Here is a 24,678-nt window from a genome sequence, read left to right on the forward strand (position 1 = left end):
TAAAATACCTATAAAATTGGCTTGTGTTTGCTGTTTCTGGAAGTAAATCGATATGTATCTTTCATTTATAGCAGTTAGCGTATTGGTATGTATGTTATTTTGAGGGCATAGTTAGATTTTTAAAATAGGTTTTTTTAGTATAAATTCTATGGATCAAGATAAACTATTTTGTGTGGCATCCATAATCCAGCATCAGAGTTTAGCAACCCAAAGCATAACTACAGTTTTTTAAATTGATTTTCAGGGAGCAAGGCAGAGAGAGAGAGAGAGAGAGAGAGAGAGAGAGAGAGAGAGAGAGATTTGTTGCCTCCTGCATGCGCTCTTACTGGGACTTGAACCCGCCCACCACCCTTTGCTTTTTTAGTTATCAATTTATAGTTATCAAGTCTCTGACTTTATGTAAACCCCATGGACACGTAAGAATTAAAATGTATAACTTTCCCCTCATTCCTTGGCTCTATCGCTAACATGTGCCGGTAGGAAACAGAGAACGGTATTGGAGGACACCAGTAGGTGTCAGCCACAGCCTAGGCAAGAGACTGCTTGCTTACCAGGCTTTTGGGGCGGAGTCTAATTAGTGGAGTTTTTCCCCCCAAATCCCAGTGTTGTAATAAATTGCAATTTCCCGCGGTCACTGTGCTTATTTAAAGATAAAAGCCCAGCGTACTTACTTGTTAATAAAGACACAGCGATGCACAGATGGCAGCAGAAACTGTATTCAGTACTCAGTTGTGTAGCTTTGTGACTCAAAACAACAACAACCCGACTAGCTTGTCAAGGAAAGATTAGAATGGATGTGCAGGAGTCAGGTGGGCACCTGGAAAAAATAAGTGACCACCGGTCCTGTGAGTTAGCCAGGTAAGATGTTGCTATTACAGCAGGCAGACCTAGATGAGAGTCAGCATTGCCTGCTTTCTGGACAAGTTCTCTAATTTTTCTAGGAGTCTTTGTTGGGTGCCAATACATGGAGGTGTATATTCCTCTTCTTCGGGAAGATAACGGTGCTAATAGAAACATTTTGGGGGTTGGGGCAGACCCAGGAGACAAGACTTGTCAGGAAGGGCCTCATGGCAGACAGTGACAGCAGAACCTGAGGGACAGAATCACAGCTCTTGGCATTTGAAAGCTAAAGGTGGTTTTATCAAGAGCGGCTTCTCGGTAAATGCTTCACTGACTTCGGAACAGTGTTCACACGCAGCGCTGTTTGATCATCATGAAAGGGCGAGGATGGGTGGATGGAAACAGCTTGGGATACTGTGTTAAGTATTTGAATAGATCAGAATCCCAGTATGACATTAACAATGTCACTTCCTTTTTTGTGGTGATGGTTGCTAATCCTCACCCGAGAATATTTTTTCCATTGATTTTTTTTTTTTTTTTGAGAGAGTGGAAGGGGTGGAGGGCGGGGGAGAGAGAGGGAGAGAAACATCGATGTGAGAGAGATACATCAACGCCCACGTGCACCCTGATCAGGGCCCTCGAAAAGATACTGGTTTGTGCGTAAGCTATTTAGGAATGTTTATGCATTTTTCAAAAATAAAATTTAATTCTGAGTTTTTCATTTTCAGCCAGAAAACCTTGCTCAGAAGCTTCCAAACCTGGTGGAACTGTGAGTATGTTTATTCAAATTTTTTAAAAAAACAGGGATAAAAATAATTTTAAGTTACTTGAAATAGTAGGAAATATGATGTTCATGTATTAACTTATTAGTATCACGAGCATGGTAGACCTCTGGTTCCGCTAAGCCCAAAAGTCTTTTAAAGTATTTTAACCATTTAAATTTGTGTTTTCAATATCTCACTTCAAGGTGGTGAAGACGCTGAAAAGTTCAATTTTTCTGGTTGCAGAATCTTTGTCACAGAATCATTCCGGATAGTCCATGTAACTGGCAACATTTATTATTGTTACCACTACTCCATGTGATACTTGATATAAACAGTGAAATCTATAAAAGATTTAAAATGTATGGCAAAAGCCTCCTTACCTGCATCCTCCATGCTTTGTTTTATTTATTTTTTTAAAACATGTTTTTATTGATTTTGAGAGAGAGGGGAAGGGAGATGGGTAGAGTGATAGAAATGAGAGAGAAAATTCATCAAGTGGCTGCCTCCTGCACGCCTCCCACTGGGGATGGAGCCCACAACCCAGGCATGTGCCCCGACCAAGAATCGAACTGGTGCCCTCTTGGTTCATAGATAGATGCTCAACCACTGAGCCACGCCGGACGGGCCCACTATACCTTTCAACCAGTTTCTCCTATTGTTAACATCTCCCAATTCCATGGTACATGTGTCAGAACAAAAAAACTGACATGGGCATGTTACTGTTAAGTAAAGTCTATACTTAATTTTTATTAAACAAAACACACCCTGCCACACCATTTCCCAAAGTGGCCGTGCTAGCTTGCGCTCCCACCAGCAATGAATGAGGGTTCCTGTGTTATGAACATGATGAACACTTAGTCACATCAAAAACACCATTTCAACTTCTCTGGACTTTAAAGCTTATGATTACAAATGACTCATGATATAATAATAATTCTCACGACAATAACAATAGCATTCATTGAACTCCATTCAGAGAGCTTTGTATACGTTGATTCATTTATCTCTTACATCTCTATGTTCTAATTGGTGCTATTACCATCTGCTTCTGTAGACTGAGAAAGCGAGAGGTTAAGTCATTCTGATCACATGGCTCTAAAGGCGCAGAGCCTGCTCTCTGATCCACTCTAATAGCAATGATTCTTTTTTTTTTTTTAAATATATTTTTATTGATTTCAGAGAGGAAGGAAGGGAGAGAGAGAGAAACATCAATGATGCGGGCTGGATCCCCAGTAGGGGGTGTGTAGGAGGCAGCCCATCAGTGTTTCTCTCTCATTATTGTTATTTCTAGCTCTTTCTCCCTCCTCCTTCCTCTCTGAAATCAGTACAAATAAATTTTTAAGAAAAAATAAAATGTGAAATCATTTTATGTACACAAAACAAGGAACATGGAATCGTGTAATTATTATTTAAATTGTGTTAGACCCAGCAGGTTAATACCTACTTCAAAATTAATTTGGTCCAGCATAGAATAATCTTCTTAAGTTTATTTTCTATCTTTCTTATTCTGTGTCACACTTGAAATTAGACTTTAAAATGGAGAAGAATATTTTGAAATTCTATTTTTAAAGATTTTATGAAGATTGCATAGTGGGGTACAATAAATAAAAGGATAGGTTTGAAAATAAAGTTTTCAAAAGTCTAGTTTTCTTGTCTCAAAATCAATGCTATAAATTTATTTTAAAAATTATTACTGTATGATCTCCAGTGGTCCTTATTTTACTCTGATGTGAGTGGGCTGCTTCTGATTGTGCAAAATCTCCACCAGGGGGCGCTGCAGGCACTTCGCCTGGATTTGTCAGCCTGGAACTTTTTTTCTTTTTTATGAAAAGAATTTGATCCTTGTTTATGAAATTCGTTTTGCTGTAAAAGAAATTCTGTGCCTTGACAGTTGCGTATTTGTACAGATACTACAAATGATGAGTATGTAATCTCTCCAGAATTCTTGGTTATCAGTAAGCGTGCTTGCTGACTGGAAATATCTCTGGTTTGATTATTTTGTGCCGTTATCCTTTAGAAAGGAAAAGTTGCATTTTCTTGTACACATAAGTGCTGACTTTTCTTTACACCATAACTGTATCTCTGAAAACCTGAATAATTTAAAACGAAGTAGGAAACTAGTTTGTATTATGAGGTTGAAAAAATACCTCCAGTTTTTCTTTTGTGTATCTTTTATTTTAAAATAGCACTTAAAGCCCCAGCTGGTTTGGCTCAGTGGATAGAGCGTCAACCTGGGGACCAAAGGGTCCTGGGTTCGATTCCGGTCAAGGACTCATGCAGGAGTCAACCATTATCGATATGTTTCTCTCACACCGATATTTCTCTGTCTTCCACTCTCTCTAAAAATCAATTGAAAATTATCCTTGGGTGAGGATTAAAAAAAAAGATAAAAATCCCTGCTTATTACAGAAAATGTCAAAAATACAAAAAAAGCCCTAAAAAGAAAATAAAAATTCATATTTAAAAAAACCCAAAAATAAAATAGCAATTAAATCAATAGATAGTTTTAATATTTGCAATCCCAGCATAAAATATTTCAAAGTATTATTAGTTATCTGTGATGACAGTATATTTTGTGTTATGTACTTAGAATAGGGCGTTAAGGAAAGTTTGGTCCCTTTATATTTGATGTATTTCTAAGTGAGCATTTTACAAACGCATTCTGTAGCAGAAGTTCTGAATAACAACAGCTTTTTTTTTTTTTTGTATTTTCCCCAGGTACCTTCATTCAAATAACATAGTTGTGATTCCAGAAGGTAAGTAAGCGCACTTACAACTTTTAGTTAGGAGACACTATAGTTTATCTTTCCTTTAATAGTAGAACAGATAGTGTCTTTAAACCTATTGTGGTTGGTATATTGGTGAGTTTTAATTATAAACCATCTTTAATTTATTTGTTTCACAGATTCTTCCCCCAATTAGTAAATCCAGTTAAGAATTATGACTGAATGACATTAATAGAGTCCAAAATGGTTATAATGATTAGATAAATTATTTTAGATATATTGTTGTTGGGTAAATAACAAAATGACAAGTTCTAAATTCAGTAAATCCAGTTAAGAATTTTGGTTAGATTGAAAACATCCTTATATATTGTTTCATGAATTTATTTTTTTATTCAAGCGGTATTTTGCATTGTTTTAAAAATGTTGATTTGTGCTTTTTTTAAAGTCATATTTTATATAGAGGTAGAAGTCTTATCACCTCCATAAAATTTAGTTTCATGTATGTTTTTATTATTTAGGGAACAACTCTATTAGTACATTGTGAGATGGTGATACTAAGTATGCAAATATTTTAACTTGGAGTTCTTGCGTTAAAGATAGGGCATAACGCTTGGATCAAATTGATTTTGCCTTTCCCCTCCTTTTCTCTTTGAAGCCATTGGATCCCTTATAAAACTCCAGTGTTTGGATCTTAGCGACAATGCCTTAGAAATCGTTTGCCCAGAAATTGGTCGTCTGAGAGCTTTGCGTCATCTCCGATTAGCTAATAACCAACTGCAATTCCTACCTCCAGGTAATCGTAGTTGGGGGCACACGGTCTCTTTCTCTTACGGTCTGTTTTCATTCATGTTTCTCACTGTGTGTCTAGGCAGTGGGCTTTGCAAAGATTTGTAAGTATTTGATTGTCCATTTGTTTGACTGTGAAGCTAAGAAATGTGGGGGGAAATGTGACAGGTTTCCCGGATGCAAACATAAGAAGAAGGCATTTATGTTTTGGAGCTACACTTACCACAATTGAGCATTGGCCTTCAGATCACTGCTCTGGTGAAATATTTGTACAAAAAGCGACTTCACATCTGAAGTTCAGCTCTGAATTTCACATCAGGGAATTTAGGGGAAATTTGCACGGTGTGATCATTTTAGTATCAAAAAGGCAGATATATAGTGTTTTCTCTCATTCTCCAGTGAGATAACGGATGTACATTAATAAGATGTGATTTAATAAGAAACCATACAAGAATTTAGCAGCACCATTTAAGTTTGATCTTAGGCTTACTGGTCAGTTTTGCCTACTGAACATTCTATTAGATTGTGACATACCTTTAGACCAGGGGTGGGAAATCATTTTTCTGCCAAGCCATGTGGGTATTTATAACATCCTTCGCAGGCCATACACAATTATCAACTTAAAAATTAGCCTGCTATACTTGGTCATAATATTTCTTTATGATTTAAGGAATACTTTCTCCAAAGTTTTGCAAGTAGAGAAACTTCTTGATGAATACACAATACATGATTAGTTTTGTACTGGTCAGTAGTTGATGTACTGGCCTTCACATAGAGGTGCAATATTGCTTACAAAAATGGTACTGGTGTAGCAGTTAGTCTGTTTAAAAAATAATTTCTTAACCTCATATAATGTCTTTTCAAAACTTTCTATTCAAAATACATTACTATTACTGCATATAATTTTACTCCAAACATGCAAAGCTATAGTTAATACAAGAATTTTCAATATAATATAGGAATATGGTCTTTCCTTTAGATTTTATCGTTGGTAATTAGGCTCAGTGGTGTTTCATCACTCTACCTTTGTCAGGTTCACATATCCAGATATTTAGGAAATTAGATTCTCCTTTGTTGATTACCTCAAAAATGTATCATTAAAATGATACTTTAAATTTTCCTGTATGGGGCTTACAAAGATATATTGTAGAATCAAAATGCATGGATGGATATAACACTGTTTGTAAGCCCTTTGGATGTATGTTTAAGTAACATGAGACTAGAATTCCCTGTTAAGCCATTGTTCTTTGTATTCTATTATTCTCTTTTCCTGTAACGTAAGACGTTTTGCAGTAGAATGTGGCCATTTCCTTCCATTATATACTCTCGGAGGTTAAGGATGTGCGGCCAATAGCGTTGCCTGCTTCCTACTCACCAGTGAAGGACATAGGTTTCCTGACGCCTTTCATGTAATTTTTTATTTATATCACACCTGTTGCTTAATAGATTGGAGGCATTTATCCCTGATTTTATCTCTTAGCTTATTTCTGGTGTCTGTGTTTGTGTTTGCTTGTCTTGAGTAAAATTATATGCAGCAATAGCAATGTATTTTGAGCCACGTATAGACTTTTTTTCTTCTTTCTAGGCTATCATGAATAGCAATGGACTAGGTCTTACTATCTGATTCACTTGATATCTCTCTGTATGAGGTAGTTTCAATGTTATCATTTGAATGGGTGAGGGGCTAGGGACACCTCTGCAAATGTTTGATTATGTTTGCGCACATACTACGAAAATGTATTTTAATTATAGTTTTTAAAAATGGGAGGATGCCATGTTGTCTCCATTTGATGACAATAGACATGTGGCTGTGTGATTGATCTCCCTTCTACCTAGTCCATGCTAGTACATGTAGACTTCCTTTTAAAAAAAATTATTTTTATTTCAGAGAGGAAGGGAGAATGAGAGAGAGATAGACACATCAATGATGAGAGAGAATCATTGATTGGCTGCCTCCTGCACGCCCCACACTGGGGATGGAGCCTGCAACGCAGGCATGTGCCCTGACTGGGTATTGAACCGTGACCTCATGGTTCATAGGGCGACGCTCAACCACTGAGCCACACCGGCCGGGCCGTTTAGACTTCTTACATGTTATATTCCCTCGAAAGACTTAACATTTTACTATGTGTATTCGTTGTGGTTGAATACGCTTGGAATATAAGATCGTAGTCAGTATTTATAATTTTAGAGCATATTTGAAATATCTACTGGATATAGAGAGTTTTAAGATTAGGATCTCAGAATGCATTACAAGGGTTTCATGAGCGCCCTCAGTGGTATGCATTTTGCAGGAGAGTACACAACTTGTAATTAGTTATTGTGACATGTGCTCAGAGCCTTCATGAGGAAAGTGAAGACCCAAAGAGCATTTGGAGCCAAATACTCACATGTTGGATTAGACAGAGAGTAGTCCATTGTGAGAACTTGGTAGGGCGGCGGGGCTTGGGCTAGGACAGTGCATTGTGGGGAAATGGCCGGGAGGATCAAGGTCAGCGTAACAAGGTTTGTTTGTACCGATTTCCCTTGGCCTTGAGTCCCCGCCTCTGGAAATAAGAATGTCTCCTGATACAGGGAGTGCACCTTTTGCACGGGGCTTTCCAGACCCCAGGGGCAGAGCCAAGCCGCTCAGGGCGTCCCCGAGGGCCACCCCCAGGCCCAAAGAGCGGAGCCCTGGTCCACAGGCCCTTGCGCTCTGTTAAGGATGCGTTACCTCATTTGATTACTTAAAGGAGTAGAGGGGTCGGCTCGACTCTTCCGGGCGAGGCTCAGGCCTACGGGGGATGGAGCCTGCAACCCGGGCATGTGCCCTGACTGGGATTCAGACCATGACCTCCTGGTTGCTGCTCAGCCACTGAGCCACACCCACTGGGCATGATGATGCTTAAAAAAAAAAAAAAAAGGCAAAAGGAGAAAAGTTAGCCTTTCAGACTTGGAAATCCTCTCCTACCACTCATACCACTGCTGAAGGCCTGGGCTGTTCCTCTGTTGAAAAGATTGAAAAGCAGCTAACATCCTAACAGTAGAGATCCAGTTTGAAATCTTAAGGGATGATTATCCAAGTTCGCCTCACACACAGTGCCTTTTCTCTTTCCGTTCTGCATATAATTAATTTTCTTCACCTGATCTAGTAGAGGCGTGGTGCTCTATGGGAACTATAAAGAGAGTACTGCCCGGCCAGTGTGGCTCAGTGGTTAAGCATCAACCTATGAACCAGGAGGCCACGGTTCGATTTCTCGGTCAGGGCACATGCCTGGGTTGCATGTTTTTAAGACACAGCCTATTATTGGCAATTCAGAAATTTAATTTTATTTTTGGGTCTAAATCAACTTGCAGTATTTTAGAGGTGTTGTTTATGACATCAGAAAATTCTAGCTTCATGTCAAACTATGTAATTGTGAAGAAAAATGAACAGGTAGGATATAGGGTATGTGCTGAAATAAGTATTAGTTTAAAAGTGTCTTCAATATGTAAAAAAGTTATTTTTTTAATGTGTTATGGGAACATGCGTGGTGCTTACTTCATCTATAAATTATGGTTTAATCTGTTCAAGGTTTTAATTTAAATCAGATTGTCTATTCTGCAAGTAATTTGGAAGTTAATGACTGTTTTAGTGAATGAAAAGCTGTATGATTTGCCAAGGGTTGATGTAATAGAAGTAATTAAAGAAAATTCAGTTTGATATGGGTTGTTACCAAGTTCTCCGCCACACTCCACACATAATTGACATCACAGTTCTTTGTTTAATACTTTTTATTATCCCTTTTAAAAAATTAACATTATGTAATATACACAGTATGTAAACCCTCATGCCCTGTTATGTCATGCCTTTTAGAAACAGAACGCGGATTTCCAAGGCTGTCATTATGCCCTTCATAAAATCAAAGCCATCAGAGTTACCATAAACTCTGATGTTGGATGTTAGTGGTAGAAGGACTATCACAACCCATCAAGTTAAAATTCAGCTACCACAGTGGATAAGCAGATGGAGGCCTAGGGACCGAGTGACATTAATTTTATAGGCTTTTGCTTTATTGAACATTCACAACTCTTAAAGCTCCATGGAATTCTCAGTGTGGGAAACTGAAATATCTATCATTTGAAGAGCAGAAATTCTAAAAATTGAGGACGCCCAATTTACCTGTATTTTTTATTTGCTGGAGTATGCTATTGACGTCACATTTAAGAACTATTCACCAAATCTAGGGTCACAAAAATTTTTCAATTATTGTATGCGATGTGAAGAAAGGGTCCAGATATTTTTAGATTGGGGATATTCAGTTTTTCCAGCACAGTCTGTTGAAAGACTAGTTTTTCTTTGTTGAAAATCAGTTGACTGACCATGAACATATGGGTTTATTTCAAATGTTCTGTTCCCATTAGTCTTTATGTCTGTCCTTATGGCAATACCATATTGGCTCGATTACTGTAGCTTTATAGGCAGTTTTGAAGTGAGCTTGTGTAATTCCTTCAACTTTGTTCTTTTCCAAATTTCTTTAGAAAAAAAATCAAATTTCATTGATTTTTTTTTTTTTTACCACCAAAAATAGTTTATTTTTCTTCCTTTTGGGGCATTCCAGCTGTGTGTATATGTTTATGCATATATGGTAGCAATAAGAAGGTAAAGATGGAATGGAGGACTTTGTATCCATGGAGATCATTATACTAGCCAGTATAAGTTCTAATCACTCAACCTAGTTCTCCTTTTTAAATATGTTTTTATTCATTTCAGAGAGAGGAAGGGAGAAGGGGATAGAAATATCAGTGATGAGAGAGAATCATGGATCGGCTGCCTCCTGCACGCCCCCTACTGGGGATCCAGCCCGCAACCTGGGCATGTGCCCTGACCGGGAATCAAACCGTGACCTCCTGGTTCATAGGTCGGTGCTCAACCACTGAGCCACACCGGCCAGACTCAATCAATTTCTTGCCTTTATTTATGTAACTTAGAACTTTAAGCTTGGGTCTCTCATTCTGTTGTGCCTTCCACAACATTGTGCCTCTTGTCAGTAACACAGGGACAGTGAAGGGCCAGACCAGGAGCCAGATGACACGCTCTGCATTGTACTCGGAGGCGGGAGACTTGAAGGATGGACAGACTTGAGAAGAGGGAAGCTGTGTCTGTTTGTCCCCCCCCCCCCCCCCCCCCCCGTGTACCTGCTGCTGCTATTTACTGATGGCCAGCTCCTGGCCGGGGGCGTTGAGCAAGAAGAAGATAAAGGCTCTGGGTTTTGACTCACAGATCACCTCAATGCATTTCAGTGTCCTATAGAGATCATGCAAATATACATATTAGATGAAAGGACACCAGACAATTAGGATGCGTGCTGGAAAGGGCCTTCTCTCTGTGGCCTTTATTACTTATTTATTTACTTATTTACTTATTTATTTACTTATTTGTTGTTGTTGTTACATGGATACACTGTAGCTTGTTCTTGTCTCTGTGGCTTTTTTATAAACAAGAATTAATTTCTGTACTGCTAAAGTAGTGTGAACATCTTTTTTTTTTTTTAATCATCTTTGATAAGTCTTTCAGTGCCTGTTATGTGCTCAAACTTTGTTATTTAATTTTCTGTGATTTACATATCCTGGCATTAAATACATTTCACCCACATAAAAATATAGCTTTTGTAGCAAATATTCATTTAATTTTTTAATTCTTTCATAAAACTAAAATCAATATTACTTTGAAATGTATCAATATTTAACAAAATGTTTATAAGAATAATATTATTCAGCTATTGCTAGAACTAAAATTCTCCCAATATCTTTAAGATTCTTTAGGTTTTGATAAAGGATTGGGATACGTTCACAAATACTTCCAGGAATGTTAATTAACAACCACTGCCTTTTTAAACCTCTTGGACATGCTAACTAGGGGCAAGTAAAATTTGGAAAGTGGAAAATTCATATTTATCCTTCTATATGTTTATGTCATTTTAAAAATGACTTTGAACTTCAGCACAGTGATTTTGTTCTCTTGAAACCCTTTTAGTGTTTCTCCACTCGAGTCTCTTGGAATGTTCTACCCAGTTTCTCTAACCCAGGAGGAGGGAACCTTTTATCTGCCAAGGGCCACGTGGATATATATAACAACTTTCTCAGGCCATACAAACTGATCCACTTAAAAATTAGCCTGCTGCATTTGGTCAGATGTTTAATTAACTCACCCCTAACGCCTGGGCAGGGCCAGACGAAATGATTCCATGGACCAGACGTTCCCCACCCCTGGCTCGAAACCAGCGGTCGCCAACCTTTCGGACCTCACGGACCACCGCTTGGCGACTGCTGCTCTAACCAGTGCTCTACGTAAAGCCTGTTAGCAAATCTTAGTCAAAATGGTAATGGACAACTGCCCATTTCTTCCTCAGGAAAGAGCTGGCAGGATTTCAGTCCCAGTCACTGAGACGTTAAGTCTCACGTGGTGGTAGTTCATTTCCTTTCAACAGGATGATTCAGGCTATGTAGAAGGCTACTTTTGTGAAATGTCTTGATTTCTCCCTTTGTCTTCATTTAATTAGCTCTTAGTATTGCTTCTTATTAGGCTAAATTACTTGGGTGTTTCTAATTAAAACTTAAATCTCTTACAATGATCTTGCTTTGGAGAAGCCGTGTGGACTAATGCTGCCGAACCTTTTCTCTTCGCTCTTGGCCTTGACATTGCCGGCTCTGGTTTCCTAATTTAGTAACAGAAATACAAGTATGCACTACTGGGCAGGTTGGGCATGCTGGCACCCAACCAGAAAGCATGGGCTTCTCAAGTAAGTGGACCCGTGGGGATCTGTGGAAAACACAGATTACATTACGTGACGTTACATGAGCTTCGCACTTTACAAATCCCTAACTATTTAAAGGGACTCAGCTACCCCACGCCATCTAAATAAAAGTCAGTTTTGTTGAAACACGCATTCACACTAAATGATAGATTGTTTCCTTTTCCAAAATCACCCTTCTTTTTTGTAGCTTTAATTTTGTATTTGTGTAAACATATTTTGCCCATTGACTTTTAGAGGGAGTGGAAGGGAGGGAGAGGGAGAGAGAGAGAAACATCTATGTGAGTGGGTTACATCGATTGGTTGCCTCCTGCATGTGCCCCATCCACCCCGACCGGGCCCAGGGGTGGAACCTGAGCCACCCCGGCCAGGGCATTGTGTAAACTTGTAAAAAGCACTTTCTCTTTCAGTGAACAAATAAATGCATCAAATTTACTTCACTCTATTCAATTATCGTATGTGTGTGTAATACCATTCAAATTAGCCTGATATAACAGAGTTGATAAGATACAAATGTAATGTGCTTTTGTGTGAGGAAATGAAAGAAAGCGCTGACAGAGATAAACTTCATAAAAGAAGAACACGCCTGGTTTTATAAGGCTGCCCCTGCCCCCGCGCGGCTGGTGGCGGTTGCGTCTCCTGCACTGTGGGCATCCTTAGGGTTCGAGTCCTCCCTGTGCTCCGGGGGGGTTGGCCCCGGTTGCTTCCTTGAATGTTGGAGCGCTGGCTGCTTTCCTGTCTGCTCCCACTTGACCTTCCTGTTGGTGCTTCTTGCCTGGCATAGCCTTGGTCTTCAGGCTCATTGCCTCTGAATTTGGAGTAGAGTCTTGAGGTCCCTTCTTGGCTCCCGCAAACCTTGATGTATTTCATTGTCAAATGAGGGCCCGCTGGATTAATCTACAGATCCAAGAAGTTCAATGAATTCCAAGTAGGAGAAACACAAAGAAATCCATATCTAGACACATAATAGTCAAATTGCTGAAAGGTAAACAAAAATAGAAAAGATTCCATGAGAGCTGTAGCTGGTTTGGCTCAGGGGATGGAGCGTCGGCCTGCGGACTGAAGGGTCCCGGATTTGATCCCAGTCAGGGCACAGGCCCGGGTTGCAAACTCGATCCCCAATGGAGGGGCGTGCAGGAGGCAGCCGATCAATGATTCTCTCTCATCAGTGATCCTGATCATCGTTGAACAATGAATTCTACCACTTGGACGCTCTGAGTCACACTAGAGCAGTATGAGTCACAAAATGCAACAAAAGGGATTTAATGTAAACTCAGGAGTCAAATTATATCGACTTTAGGATTCAGATTTTTGTGTTGTATAAATGCCATCCAGAAGTTTTAGGAAGAAAGAATACTGACCATCGTGGATTTCTTGACCAAAAGTGGTCAGGTTTTAATCCTTAAAAATAGTCCGTTCTTAAGATGGTCTGCTCCTCACCTTTTGGGCAGATGTCCAGTCCTCGTCAGGCCTCCTCCCTCTTCCCTCCCTCCCTTATCTCAGGCCTCTGCCTCCCAGTGTGCTCAGTGCTCTCAAACTCCACCATCCCACGGAAACTGACTCAGAGCTCCTCTGCTACTGGCCTTCCCTTTGCGTTCCTGAGAGAGGGCACTGACCTAACAAGGTTTTGGCTGCCAAAGAGATGGGCCGAGGGGAGGTCTCTGTTGTCAGAGACTCAAAATGGTATCCACTGGTTACTAGGCAACGCAAAACATTTGGAAAGAACTAGAATACAGATATTTTGGCAGCCTCAGTAAATTTAATTTCTTAAATGCACTCTATTCATGTTGCTGTTTTTGCTAGTAATAAAAAATTTAAAACAATACCTTAACAGTTACTTTTTTACAAAATATATTTTTTAATTGATTTCAGAGAGGAAGGGAGAGGGAGCGAGAGATAGAAACATCACTGATGAGAGAGAATCATTGATCGGCTGCCTCCTGCACACCCCTCCATTGGGGATCGAGTTCGCAACCCGGGCCTGTGCCCTGACTGGGATCAAATCCGGGACCCTTCAGTCCGCAGGCCGACGCTCCATCCCCTGAGCCAAACCAGCTACGGCTCTCATAGAATCTTTTCTATTTTTGTTTACCTTTCAGCAATTTGACTATTATGTGTCTAGATATGGATTTCTTTGTGTTTCTCCTACTTGGAATTCATTGAACTTCTTGGATCTGTAGATTAATGCTTGTCATCAAATGTAGAACATTTTCAGCCATTGTCTTTTAACATATTTTTTTCTCCCACTTTCTCGTTTTCCTCTCCTTCTGGAACTCCCATTACAGATATGATGGTATCCTACAGGTCTCTGGGGCGCTGATCATTTTCTGTTGATTTTTTTTTCTATTCTCCAAACTTAATAATTCCTATTGACATGTCTTTGAGTTTACTGTTCTTTCCTCCACCATGTCAACTCTGATCCTGAGACCATCTAATGACTATTTTACTTCAATTATTGTATTTTCCACTTTAGAATTTCTCCTCGGCTCTTTTTATGGCTCTTTTTTTTTTCTTCTATTTAGATTCTCTATTGATTGAGTCATTGTCATCATAGTTTTCTTTAGTTTTTGACATAGTTTCCTTTGCTTCTTTAAACACATTTGTAACAGCTGCTTTGAAATCTCTGCCAAGTTCAACATCTGGACCCATTCAGAGTTAGTTTCTGTTGACTGCTTCTCCCCACGTCCCCCCCTCCCCCATGCACCCCTGGTTATGGGTCACACTTTGCTATCTTGTATTTTTGTTGTTGTGGAAAACTGGAAAATCTAGTTAACATATTGGGACAACTTTGGATTTTGATTTATTTTTCTGGAAGTTGTTTTATTTTTTAAATTCTTGTTCCTTTCTGTGGTTTAAATTTCAGACTCTTTCCCCCTCTGTGGTATGTAGCTGCTCAGAGTTTAGTCTTGTGTTTTTTAACCTGGCTCCGTAGGGGCAGCCCCTGTGTATAGCTGAGGAGCAGCCATTGATTTGGAAAGAAGCTCGCTCAAACACTTCCAGCCCGCGAGGCTCCTGTCTTACGCGACTTGAAACGTGTGTGGATTGTCAAGTGCCTTCAGATGGTGTCAGCTGTCGCATCTGCTCTGCTGGTGACTTTGTGCAGACTCTCGGGTCTTCCCTACACGGACACACGGTTCCTCGGTTGTGGAAGGATTTGTGGAGAGCGTATCTAGCACTTCATCTGCTCTCTCCTTTCCAGAATCGCCCAATTAAATTTATGGCTGTTCAACCACTCATTCCAGCGGGGTCTGCAATCCCAGGCTAGCAAAGCACATGCTTTCCTCTTCTTTTTCTATACCATTTGCCACTTTTAGCTAAAAAAAAAAAAAAAAAAAGCTGTGAGATTTTCCCCCAACCCCCAAGTCAAGGATGCGCTCTGACTGCAGGCTGCTGGCTGTCCTAGCCGTTCCTCAGCAGCCCTGCCTTGGTAAGCTCACATTTTTGAGATTGAGCTCGGGCCCTGGATGGGAGAGGAGCCACCCCAAGCAATAAAAGGCTGCAGACTCCCACTGTTCTTGAATGAAGCTTTAACAGGTTCCCAAGAATAGACACTTACAAATTTGTCTGCCTTTGGGTGGTTTCCAGAGTCCTGAAATAGTTGGTTCTTTACAGTTTTGTCCAGTGTTCTGCTTGTTTTTGGTGGAGAGACTTCACCCAGCTCTTCACACCGCCTTGAGCCCCACTCTTTTGAAATATTCTTAAGCCATTTATGTAATATATTTTTATTGATTTCAGAGAGGAAGGGAGAGGGGGAGAGAGAGAGAAACATCGATGAGAGAGAAACATCAATCGGCTGCCTCCTGCACACCCCCTACTGGGGTTCGAGCCCGAAACCCGGGCATGTGCCCTGACTGGGAATCGAACCCTTGACCTCTTGGTTCATAGGTCAATGCTCAACCACTGAGCAACACCAGCCGGACTCCCTATACTAATTTGAGTTTAGAAAGTGAAATGAAAGCAATCATTATAATGATATTTTATTCAGATAGTGTAAAACGGATTATTTGTATTTATTCTCTTCAAAGTAATAAAATAAAAAATAAGCTTTTATGCTGGACTGTGATGCTGTGATATTTCTTGAGGCAGCGGTTATAATAGTTTTATGCCAACAATGGCCACCTGGTGATCTCAGTCAGGTCAGAAACTCCATTGTGCTACCTCGGTGAAGAGGAAAAATAGCCTACCTGGAAGAAATCTGGGAAGCAGACAGTCACTAAAATATAACATAGAAATGAAAATCGGCGTATGTGGTCTCCATTAATCTTGCTGAATAAAGACAATAAAGGGTTTTTCTAAGTAGCAATTCGTGTATTGACACAAAGCAGTGCGACAGATGCTAAGTTTTAGAATAAATGCTTTTCCATTTCAAAGACAGGCTGTATCTAAAGAAGAGATAGAGGCCACGTCAGTCTAGCGGTGGGTTAGATTATAGTTGGCCCTCAGGGAGAGCACTTTCAAGAAACGTTTTCTTATCTTCTATAGTAGTCTCAGGGCATTTTACTAGGGTCAAATCAACCATTTGGTTAGATAACCAATAAACACCTGGTAAGTAACTTATTTTGAATGACATTGAAAGAAACTTTAGGGCATAATTTAATTGCACACAAAGCACCAGGTAAAATGTCAAAACTGTGATTTTTTTTTTTGAAGTATGTCTTTCACATTTTAAAATTTCTATTGGGAATTAGTTGCCAACTCTGACACCCAGACATAACTATTTAAGTCCTATCAGTGTCCGTTGTGTTTCTCCCATGTCGAGTGTTTCAGAGCATTTTATTTGAAAACCCCAAATAATATGTAATCGTCTTTCCTAATTAAGAGGCCTTCTTAATTGCTTGTTTGCTGTTACTTCTATTAGACAAATGCATAGTTAATAGATTTTTTTTCAGTGAGCTTTCTGGTATTGTTAATTTTATTCTTTCTTGTGATTGTTTGTTATTAAACATAACCTGCCACACATTCTTATGAATATATAGCAAGCTCCGTACGATTGGTTTTCATTTTTTTTTTATTTCACCAAGGTAGTCCTACCCATTTTCTGAAAGATCATCTACTTTCTAAGAGCTCCTTTCTCTAGGTTAGACATAACAAACATGAACATACTGTGTTCATAATTGATTCTGTGATAAAACTGCATAATTAAAAAGGCACTTATATTTAGAATTTACATTTAGAATATTGTGTAGTTTAATGAGCTGAAAAATAATTGTTTTCTGCCATGTCTTGTTGAATCTATGGATATTTCATTTAATCACTTTATGTACATGTTATTCTGGTGTTTTTATAGATGATTTCTTATTTTATTTTAAATATATATATATTTTTTATTTCAGAGAGGAACAGAGAGGGAGAGAGAGATAAACATCAATGATGAGAGAGAATCATTCATCCATCGGCTGCCTCCTGCACGCCCCCTACTGGGGGTAGAGTCCGCAACTTGGGCATGTGCCCTGACTGAATTGAACCATGACCTCCTGGTTCATAGGTCGATACTCAAGCACTGAGCCATACCAGCCGGGCTGTAGATGATTTTTGAAACATCAAACCACCAGATCTAAATATTTGAGTCAATCACCCAAGTGGCACGGCTGATGAGTGACAGGGTTATGGCTTGAATGTATTGCTACGTGTCAGTATGAGCCTTCCACCGCCAATCTAGAGCGAGCGAATGAGCATAGAGAGGGACACGCCGTTACGCAGAACGGAACCTGGCCCTGAAACATTGTCCTCTTGTCTCTGTGTGCTCTCCCCTACCTGCTGTGGTTGGCAGCTTCCATTAGAGCTGTCTTCGTGGCACCGGAAAAAGCCAGTGCTTGAAAAATACCATCCTTGTTATTGACTCTGTGGTCACTGCCCTGGCCTGGAATGGGTGGCTTCCTTCCCATTCCCATTTAAATTTCAGATGAGGTCAGTGTGCATCAGCAGAGAATGATGGTCGAGGGAGCCGACTGCTTTCTCTGTAGAAATGGCACTCCCGTGTTATTTTTATGCTTCGTGTAAGTCATTACTGCGTTGGCAACAGGGAAGTCATTTTCGGGATATTCTATAAGTAGCTGCCAAGTTGTAAGGTATTGTAGGTGTAGCATAAAAGGAAACCATACAGGCAGCCGTGAAGTTAGGGTTATTCTAGGCACACGGAGGAAATACAGTCTGCAAACGGATGTTTACTCCTTGGGGAGTGGGGTGCTGACAGGGAGACCAGCTGGGAAGAGTAAGATCCCACTAATATGCTAAAAAGAATGCATTGAAACTCTCTATCAGTAATACCACACTAATACCAAGATGACTTATCAATGAATATTTTTGAAGGTGTCAGTAATGTTAAATCTATTAAGGATAAAATTAATTATAGACAATTTTATTAAAAAGAAACATAATACTTGCCCAGCCAGTGTGGCTCAGTAGTTGAGCGTCGGCCTATGAACCAGGAGGTCATGGTTCAATTCCTGGTCAGGGCACATGCCCGGGGTTGTGGGCTCCATCCCCAGTAGGGGTTGTGCAGGAGGCAGCCAATCCATGATTCTCTCTCATCACTGATGTTTCTTTCTATCTGTCTCTTTCCCTCCCCCTGCCTCTCTGAAATCAATAAAAAACATATTTAAAAAAACAATTCTGGCAGGCTCCTTTAAAGACACCTGCCCAGGTTGGGTCATTTGCATACTAGACCTCAACCCCGTGCCTCCGCATTCATATCTATGGGAATAGCTGCAGCTACTGGTGTTATTTGGTTGAACTGTTGCGGTATTGACTCATTTTATTTGCTCAACCTAACCCATGTAACCAGGATGCGATTTATCTTAATTTTGGTTTTGGTTGTAGAGGTTGGCGATTTGAAGGAGCTGCAGACACTAGACATTTCTACCAATCGTTTGCTAGCTTTGCCCGAGAGGCTTCACCTGTGCCTTTCTCTGCAGTACCTCACCGTGGACCGAAACCGGCTGTGGTGTGTGCCGCGCCACCTCTGCCAGCTGCCCAGCCTCAATGAGCTCTCCATGGCTGGAAACCGGCTTGCATTTTTGCCGCTGGGTAAGTGAGCGCGTGGATACGAGAAAGCAAAGAGGCCAGGGAGTAAGACAGAACACCTTTGGCTCCTCGACTGGGAAGGAGGAGTTAGATTTCTTCATTCTGTTTGTCTTGAAGATTCCTCTCTCAGTCCATCTTTGCCATGAAGAAGGCAGGATTGCCCAGGGAGCAAAGTTCATTTCAGGGTTTGAGATTAAAAGAAAAAAAAAATCTGTGCAAAAAACGTGATTAGGGACAAAACATGTGACATATGAGGTGATTTACTCTGAGAAAGGATTGACATCTATAGGGTATCCCCCAAAATGCCTGCACACTTTGAATAATTGTAAAGGCAGTGTTTATCAAAATACATTTCATGTTCAAAATTGAGCCATCAGCGGTTAAAGTGTGTGTGCATTTTTGGGACACCCTGTATGCATATGTACACATATGTAGTATATTTTATATGTAGATAACCATGCAACTAACAGGGGTTATCGAGCAACATGAAAGGGTGGCCTCTAGTACAGATATATCTGTTAGATATGGCTTCTATGTGGAAACATTTGTATCGGGTGTTCTAATGATTAGCTTTGCCAGGTAAGCAGACTAGACATTTTTAAAGACTGAGCTAGAAATGTCATTCTGAACCTAGCCGGTTTGGCTCAGTGGATAGCGCATCGGCCCATGGACTGAAGGGTCCCGGGTTCAATACCAGTCAAGGGCATGTAACTTGGTTGTAGGCTTGATCCCAGGCCAGGGAGCCTGCGGGAGACAACCAGTTAATGTGTCTCTCTCACATCAATGTTTCTCTTTCTCTGTCTCCCCCCTCCCCTCCACACTCTCTCAAAATCAATGGGAAAATGTCCTCAGGTGAAAAACAAATGAACAAACACAAGAGATGTCACTCTGGCCAGTAACATTCTCCACTGCAGACTTATGTAGTTGGCCCATTCTGACATCATATACTAGTATGTAAACAAACATTGGCCATTAATGAAACAATACATTTATTTTCACTGAGAATTGAATTCTTTTAACAAAAGTGCCACTTAAAAAAATTTCAGTGTGAAGCCCGCCAGTCTGTGCTGGACAGTCAGCACGAGCCTCCTTCCCTAGGATCTTCCCTGAAGGAATTCCTGGGATTTATTGAAATCCCTGCCCTAATCCGGAAGACAGAACCAGCTCACAGTGATCGGGGCTTTTAAAGGAAGCTGGACACTTTGTTCATCACTCAGCTCTCTGGCAATGCCTCCTGACGTCTCACCTGGATGCTGGGCACAGTGCCAGTCCTCGGGCATCCACAGCACCCATGCAGCCTGCTCGGTAGTACCATTTCCTGGTTATAGGGGAGCGCCCTGCTTCTGTGGAATGATCTGTTGACGGAGGTTGTCTAACTCACAGTGAAACAGGCCACCCCACCTTTCAATTCCAGCTCTGCCGCTGAATAGCTGTGTGAGCTTGGGCTTTGAAAGGCTTTTTCGTTTGTATAAGGCTCAGTAACAGGGCAATATTAATACCTACTTCATACTGCTCTTGAGAATTAAATAAGATTCTTTTAAAACACCATCACTCGTAAATACTGCATAAGCACGCAGTCAGTATGAACTACCTTTATTGTTTCCCAAGACTGTAAGCAAGGCTTGGAGCTGTGTGTCTTCACTTTTGTGCCCCAAGAACCTAGCACAGTGTCGAGCCCATTGCTTGTAATAATGTCTTTGTTACCTGAACTGTGGGACAGAATTCGATTTAGAGATACTGACACCTGCATATTTAAACCAGCAACAAAGGCACACTTCAGTCATTCAAATTCATTAAAATCCACTTATTGTAATTTAACAGTTGTTGATTCACTCTGTATAAAGCATCTGATTAAATTACAATTCACTGTGAAATCTTACTGTGCAAAAGTTGAATAGATCGGAAAGAATATGATTATGTAAAAGATTTTGTGGAGCGTGTGAGTATTTGAAGAAGCTAGCACTTAAAAAATTCATTATTCTGAAAAAGTGGCTGAGAAGTTCTCTTTGTAAAAGGCCTCATGTAGGTAATTTATTTTTTAGCTTTTAATATGTTTTTATTGATTTCAGAGAGAGGAGAGGAGAAGGAGAGAAACATCAATGATGAGAGAATATTAATTGGCTGCCTCCTGCACACCCCACACTGGGGATGGAGCCCACAACCTGGGTGTGGGCACTGGACCGCCCGGTTCATGGGTCGACGCTCAACCATGGAGCCACACTGACTGGGCTCATGTAGGTAATTTATATTACCTTTGAAGTATTTTCCGAATAGACTATAAATTACTCTAAATTCATTACGAAGATACCCACATTTTATAGGCATTAGAAATGTAATTATGACTAATTATATATCCAATTGATCAAACTCTGATTATTGGTATAATATCGATAGAGCATTCTGAACAACCTATTTTGGTCTATTGCTTTCATGGTGCCGTCCCTCTTGGCCTGTCATTTTCTTGAAGAGAATCCATCATTCATCTTTGATAAAAGAAATGAGTTTCGCCCTGGTCAGGCCTCGGTAAACAGAGCCTGTTGGTCCTGGCCCGGGCTGCGGTGCCGTGCTTGCTTTTACACGGCAGCTCAACAGCAAGCACCCCCACACACAAGACCTTTTTGTTCCCTCGGCCGCCATGTGGGCCGCATATGCCGGAGCCTTGAAGTTCAAGGAAAAAGAGTTGGAGTCTGTGCAAGACCGCTAGCTTTTGCTAATTTGCAAGTCACAATACTTTGATCTGGGCGTCTGGAAGGAAAAAAGGAAAACACTTTAGACACTTTAAAAAGCCACATGAAGAAGTTCTTTGTGGCTTTTCGCATCTGTGCAGATGTTCACTTCCTCGCTTTATGAAGTTCACGTCCTGAGCATTTTCACGCAGGAACTAGGAAGGGTATTATTGCATGACATATTTTATTGCAAGATATTGGTCCATTAAAACTAATAGAAGGAAGAAAACACACCATCTCATTAGCTAGTGGGTCACTGGTACCTTCCAAAGGTAATTATTGCCCGGCCTGTGCGGCTCAGTGATTGACCTGTGAACCAGGAGGTCACAGTTTGATTCCCAGTCAGGACCCATGCCTGGCTTGTGGGCTCGATCCCCAGTGATTCTCTCTCATCATCGATGTTTCTCTCTCTCTCTCCCTCTTCCTTCCTCTCTGAAATCATTTCTTAAAAAAAAGATTCACAAAGTTAGTTACTGAGTGGAAATTTTCTCTTTTCAGAATAGAAGAAATAGCTCAAAGCTTTTCCCTGCAGAAAGCACTTACACGTCAGCCTCACTATGATTAGAAAGGCCACTCCGTGAGCCTGAGGCTCTGCCGGCGGACAGCTCTCCGGCTGCGCGCTCCTGAGGTTGTCACAGCGCTGCTCCACAGCCCGTGACCTTGCTGGGTGTTAGGTGTCGCTGCCTCGCCAGCAGGCCGTGCTGTGTCAGCTAACGCAGGAGCGGCCTGGCTCTCTGTAATTCCGCACTCTCTTGTGATTTTTCTCTTTATATCCAGAAGAGAGAGGTAAAAGAAACGAAGATGCATTGAGCGCCCATTAGTATGCAAGGGATCGAGTTGGCATTGTGTGCACTGTTGAACCTTCATAACGAGCCTGCGGCCTGGGTCCTATTCTCTCCATTTCACAGAGGAGGTGACAGGCACGGAGCCTGGCATTTCCCCCAGCAGCGCGAAGCAGGCAGAAGGTGGAAAGCCAGGGTTCAGACCCAGTTCTGACTCCAAAGCCCACTTCATCGCTTTTTCATCCTCTATATGAGATTGTGTTACTTGGAAAATTTAAATATTTGTATTAAAAACTCACAGCCATGTGGTATACTGGCCAACATGTAATAGACTTTAGCACCGTCGATTCCTGTTTTCTTTCAGCTTCAATAGAAAATAGTTCAGCTCTGGCCAGTGGTGTTCAGTGGTTAGAGTGTCAGGCTATGCCAGCCAGGGATGGCGAACATTTTGAGCTCGGCGTGTCAGCATTTTGAAAAACCCTAACTTAACTCTGGTGCCGTGTCACATATAGAAGTTTTTTGATATTTGAAACCATAGTAAAACAAATTTATACTTTTGATATTTATTTTATATATTTAAATGCCATTTAACAAAGAAAAATCAACCAAAAAAATGAGTTCGTGTGTCACCTCTGACACGCGTGTCATAGGTTTGCCATAGCTGGGCTATGCACTGAAGGGTCTTGGGTTTGATTCCTGATCAAGGGCACATAGCTGGGTGGCAGGTTTGCTCCCGCCCTTGATTGGGGTGGGTGGGGGAGGCAGCCAGTCATGTCTCTCACATCGATGTCTCTCTCTCTCTCTCTTTTTCCCTCCCTTCGTCCCTCCCTCTCTTCTCTCTCTAAAAATGGATGGAAAAAATATCCCTGAGTGAGGATTAACAACAGCAGGAAAAAAAAAAAAACATTAAAAAAAGAAAATAGTTCATTCCATCACGAGCCTACTGTATAAAATAACACCCCCAGCCGAAGAGGCGCAGAGAGAACTCTCTGGAACTGAAAGCCTACGATAAGATCTCAGCCAGCTTGCGTTTTAAACCATCGACTCCTCATTGTTTCCTCTACACCCAGGATAGGAACGAAGGCTCAGGGTATCGGGAGCAGCCAGTGCCAGCTTTTAGGTAGCTTTGTGCTGGGGTCTTTGCACGCAGCCTCCTCTAATTGCACGCGCTCTCCCTTTCGTGTAGCTCAGAGGAGAGAGGCGCCTCCTCTGCCACGTCCCATTTTGTGTCCTTGGCTCAAGTGGATGAATCACCATCTCCCAAGGCCGTTGCCTCCAACCCTCTTCTGTGCAGTTCAAGTCCAGAAGAGCACCAGTACCTTTTGCTGATGCCAAAGAGAATTCTCTCTCTCTCTCTTCCTCTCTCTCTCTCTCAAATGTATTTTTATTGACTTCAGAGAGGAAGGGAGAGGGAGGGAGGAAGATAGAAACATCAGTGATGAGAAAGAGACATCGATTGGTGCCTCTTGCAGGTGCCCTGACCAGGGCCGGGGATTGAGCCTGCAACCGAGGTACGTGCCCTTGACTGGAATCGAACCCGGGACCCTTGAGTCTGAAGGCCTACGCTCGGTCCACTGAGCCAGTCCAGCTAGGATGAGAATTCTCTCGTAATTGACCCTCTCCCGGAGGGCACACCTCCAAATATGTCCCTCACTAATAACCACGAGAATAATAATAACTGCCAGGTATTGGAGGAGGCTGTGTGCCAAGAATTCTGCTTGACAATTTAGAAACTCTGTTAGTAAAGCCCACTGAATTTAAGAGGCAGCATTATCCCCCCTTTGTACAGATGGGGACACTGAGGACACGCATTTTGTAAATAGAAGGAGAATTCAAACCCTGGGCGTCTGACTCCAAGACGGTGCTCCCGTGATGAGCATCCTACACGCCTCACCGCTGGTCAGCTCAAGCGGAGACTCTTTCCTTAGCCCCGTAGGGTCTCTAAAAGCCACATCTGAGCCGAGAGCGTATTTGGATTGTGTCAGAGTCGTTTCATTCAACTTTCCGTTTCATGTTGTATTGGTGCGTGGTTACAGGAGTGATGGTGCTTTGCTTTCTGGTCCAGATTTAGGTCGATCGCGAGAACTGCAGTACGTGTACGTGGATAACAACGCCCACCTGAAAGGCTTGCCGTCCTACCTGTACAACAAGGTCGTCGGGTGCAATGGGTGAGCGGACGTCCCGTTTCAGCCTGTGGCCCAGCTCTTTGCTGCCGTGGTTTCTGTTTCATTATTTGGTCTTGATCTCACTTAGGGAGA

General features: G+C 41.3%; 1 protein-coding gene across 2 annotated transcripts in view; it reads left to right on the plus strand.

Annotated features, from left to right (window-relative positions):
• LRRC28 (leucine rich repeat containing 28) overlaps window positions 1-24,678 on the plus strand; it is a 41,246-nt gene that overhangs the window by 3,354 nt on the left and 13,214 nt on the right. Inside the window, exons 3-7 of one of the 2 annotated variants that reach the window (XM_059678323.1) lie at window positions 1,569-1,609; window positions 4,323-4,360; window positions 4,986-5,123; window positions 18,709-18,915; window positions 24,486-24,588. In XM_059678323.1, coding sequence (XP_059534306.1) covers window positions 1,569-1,609; window positions 4,323-4,360; window positions 4,986-5,123; window positions 18,709-18,915; window positions 24,486-24,588 — 527 coding nt within the window. The remainder of the gene's footprint in view (window positions 1-1,568; window positions 1,610-4,322; window positions 4,361-4,985; window positions 5,124-18,708; window positions 18,916-24,485; window positions 24,589-24,678) is intronic. The other variant, XM_059678324.1, reaches the window with a different exon arrangement.

Source organism: Myotis daubentonii, chromosome 21 (genome assembly GCF_963259705.1).
Source record: "Myotis daubentonii chromosome 21, mMyoDau2.1, whole genome shotgun sequence".
Taxonomy (NCBI): Eukaryota; Metazoa; Chordata; class Mammalia; order Chiroptera; family Vespertilionidae; genus Myotis; species Myotis daubentonii.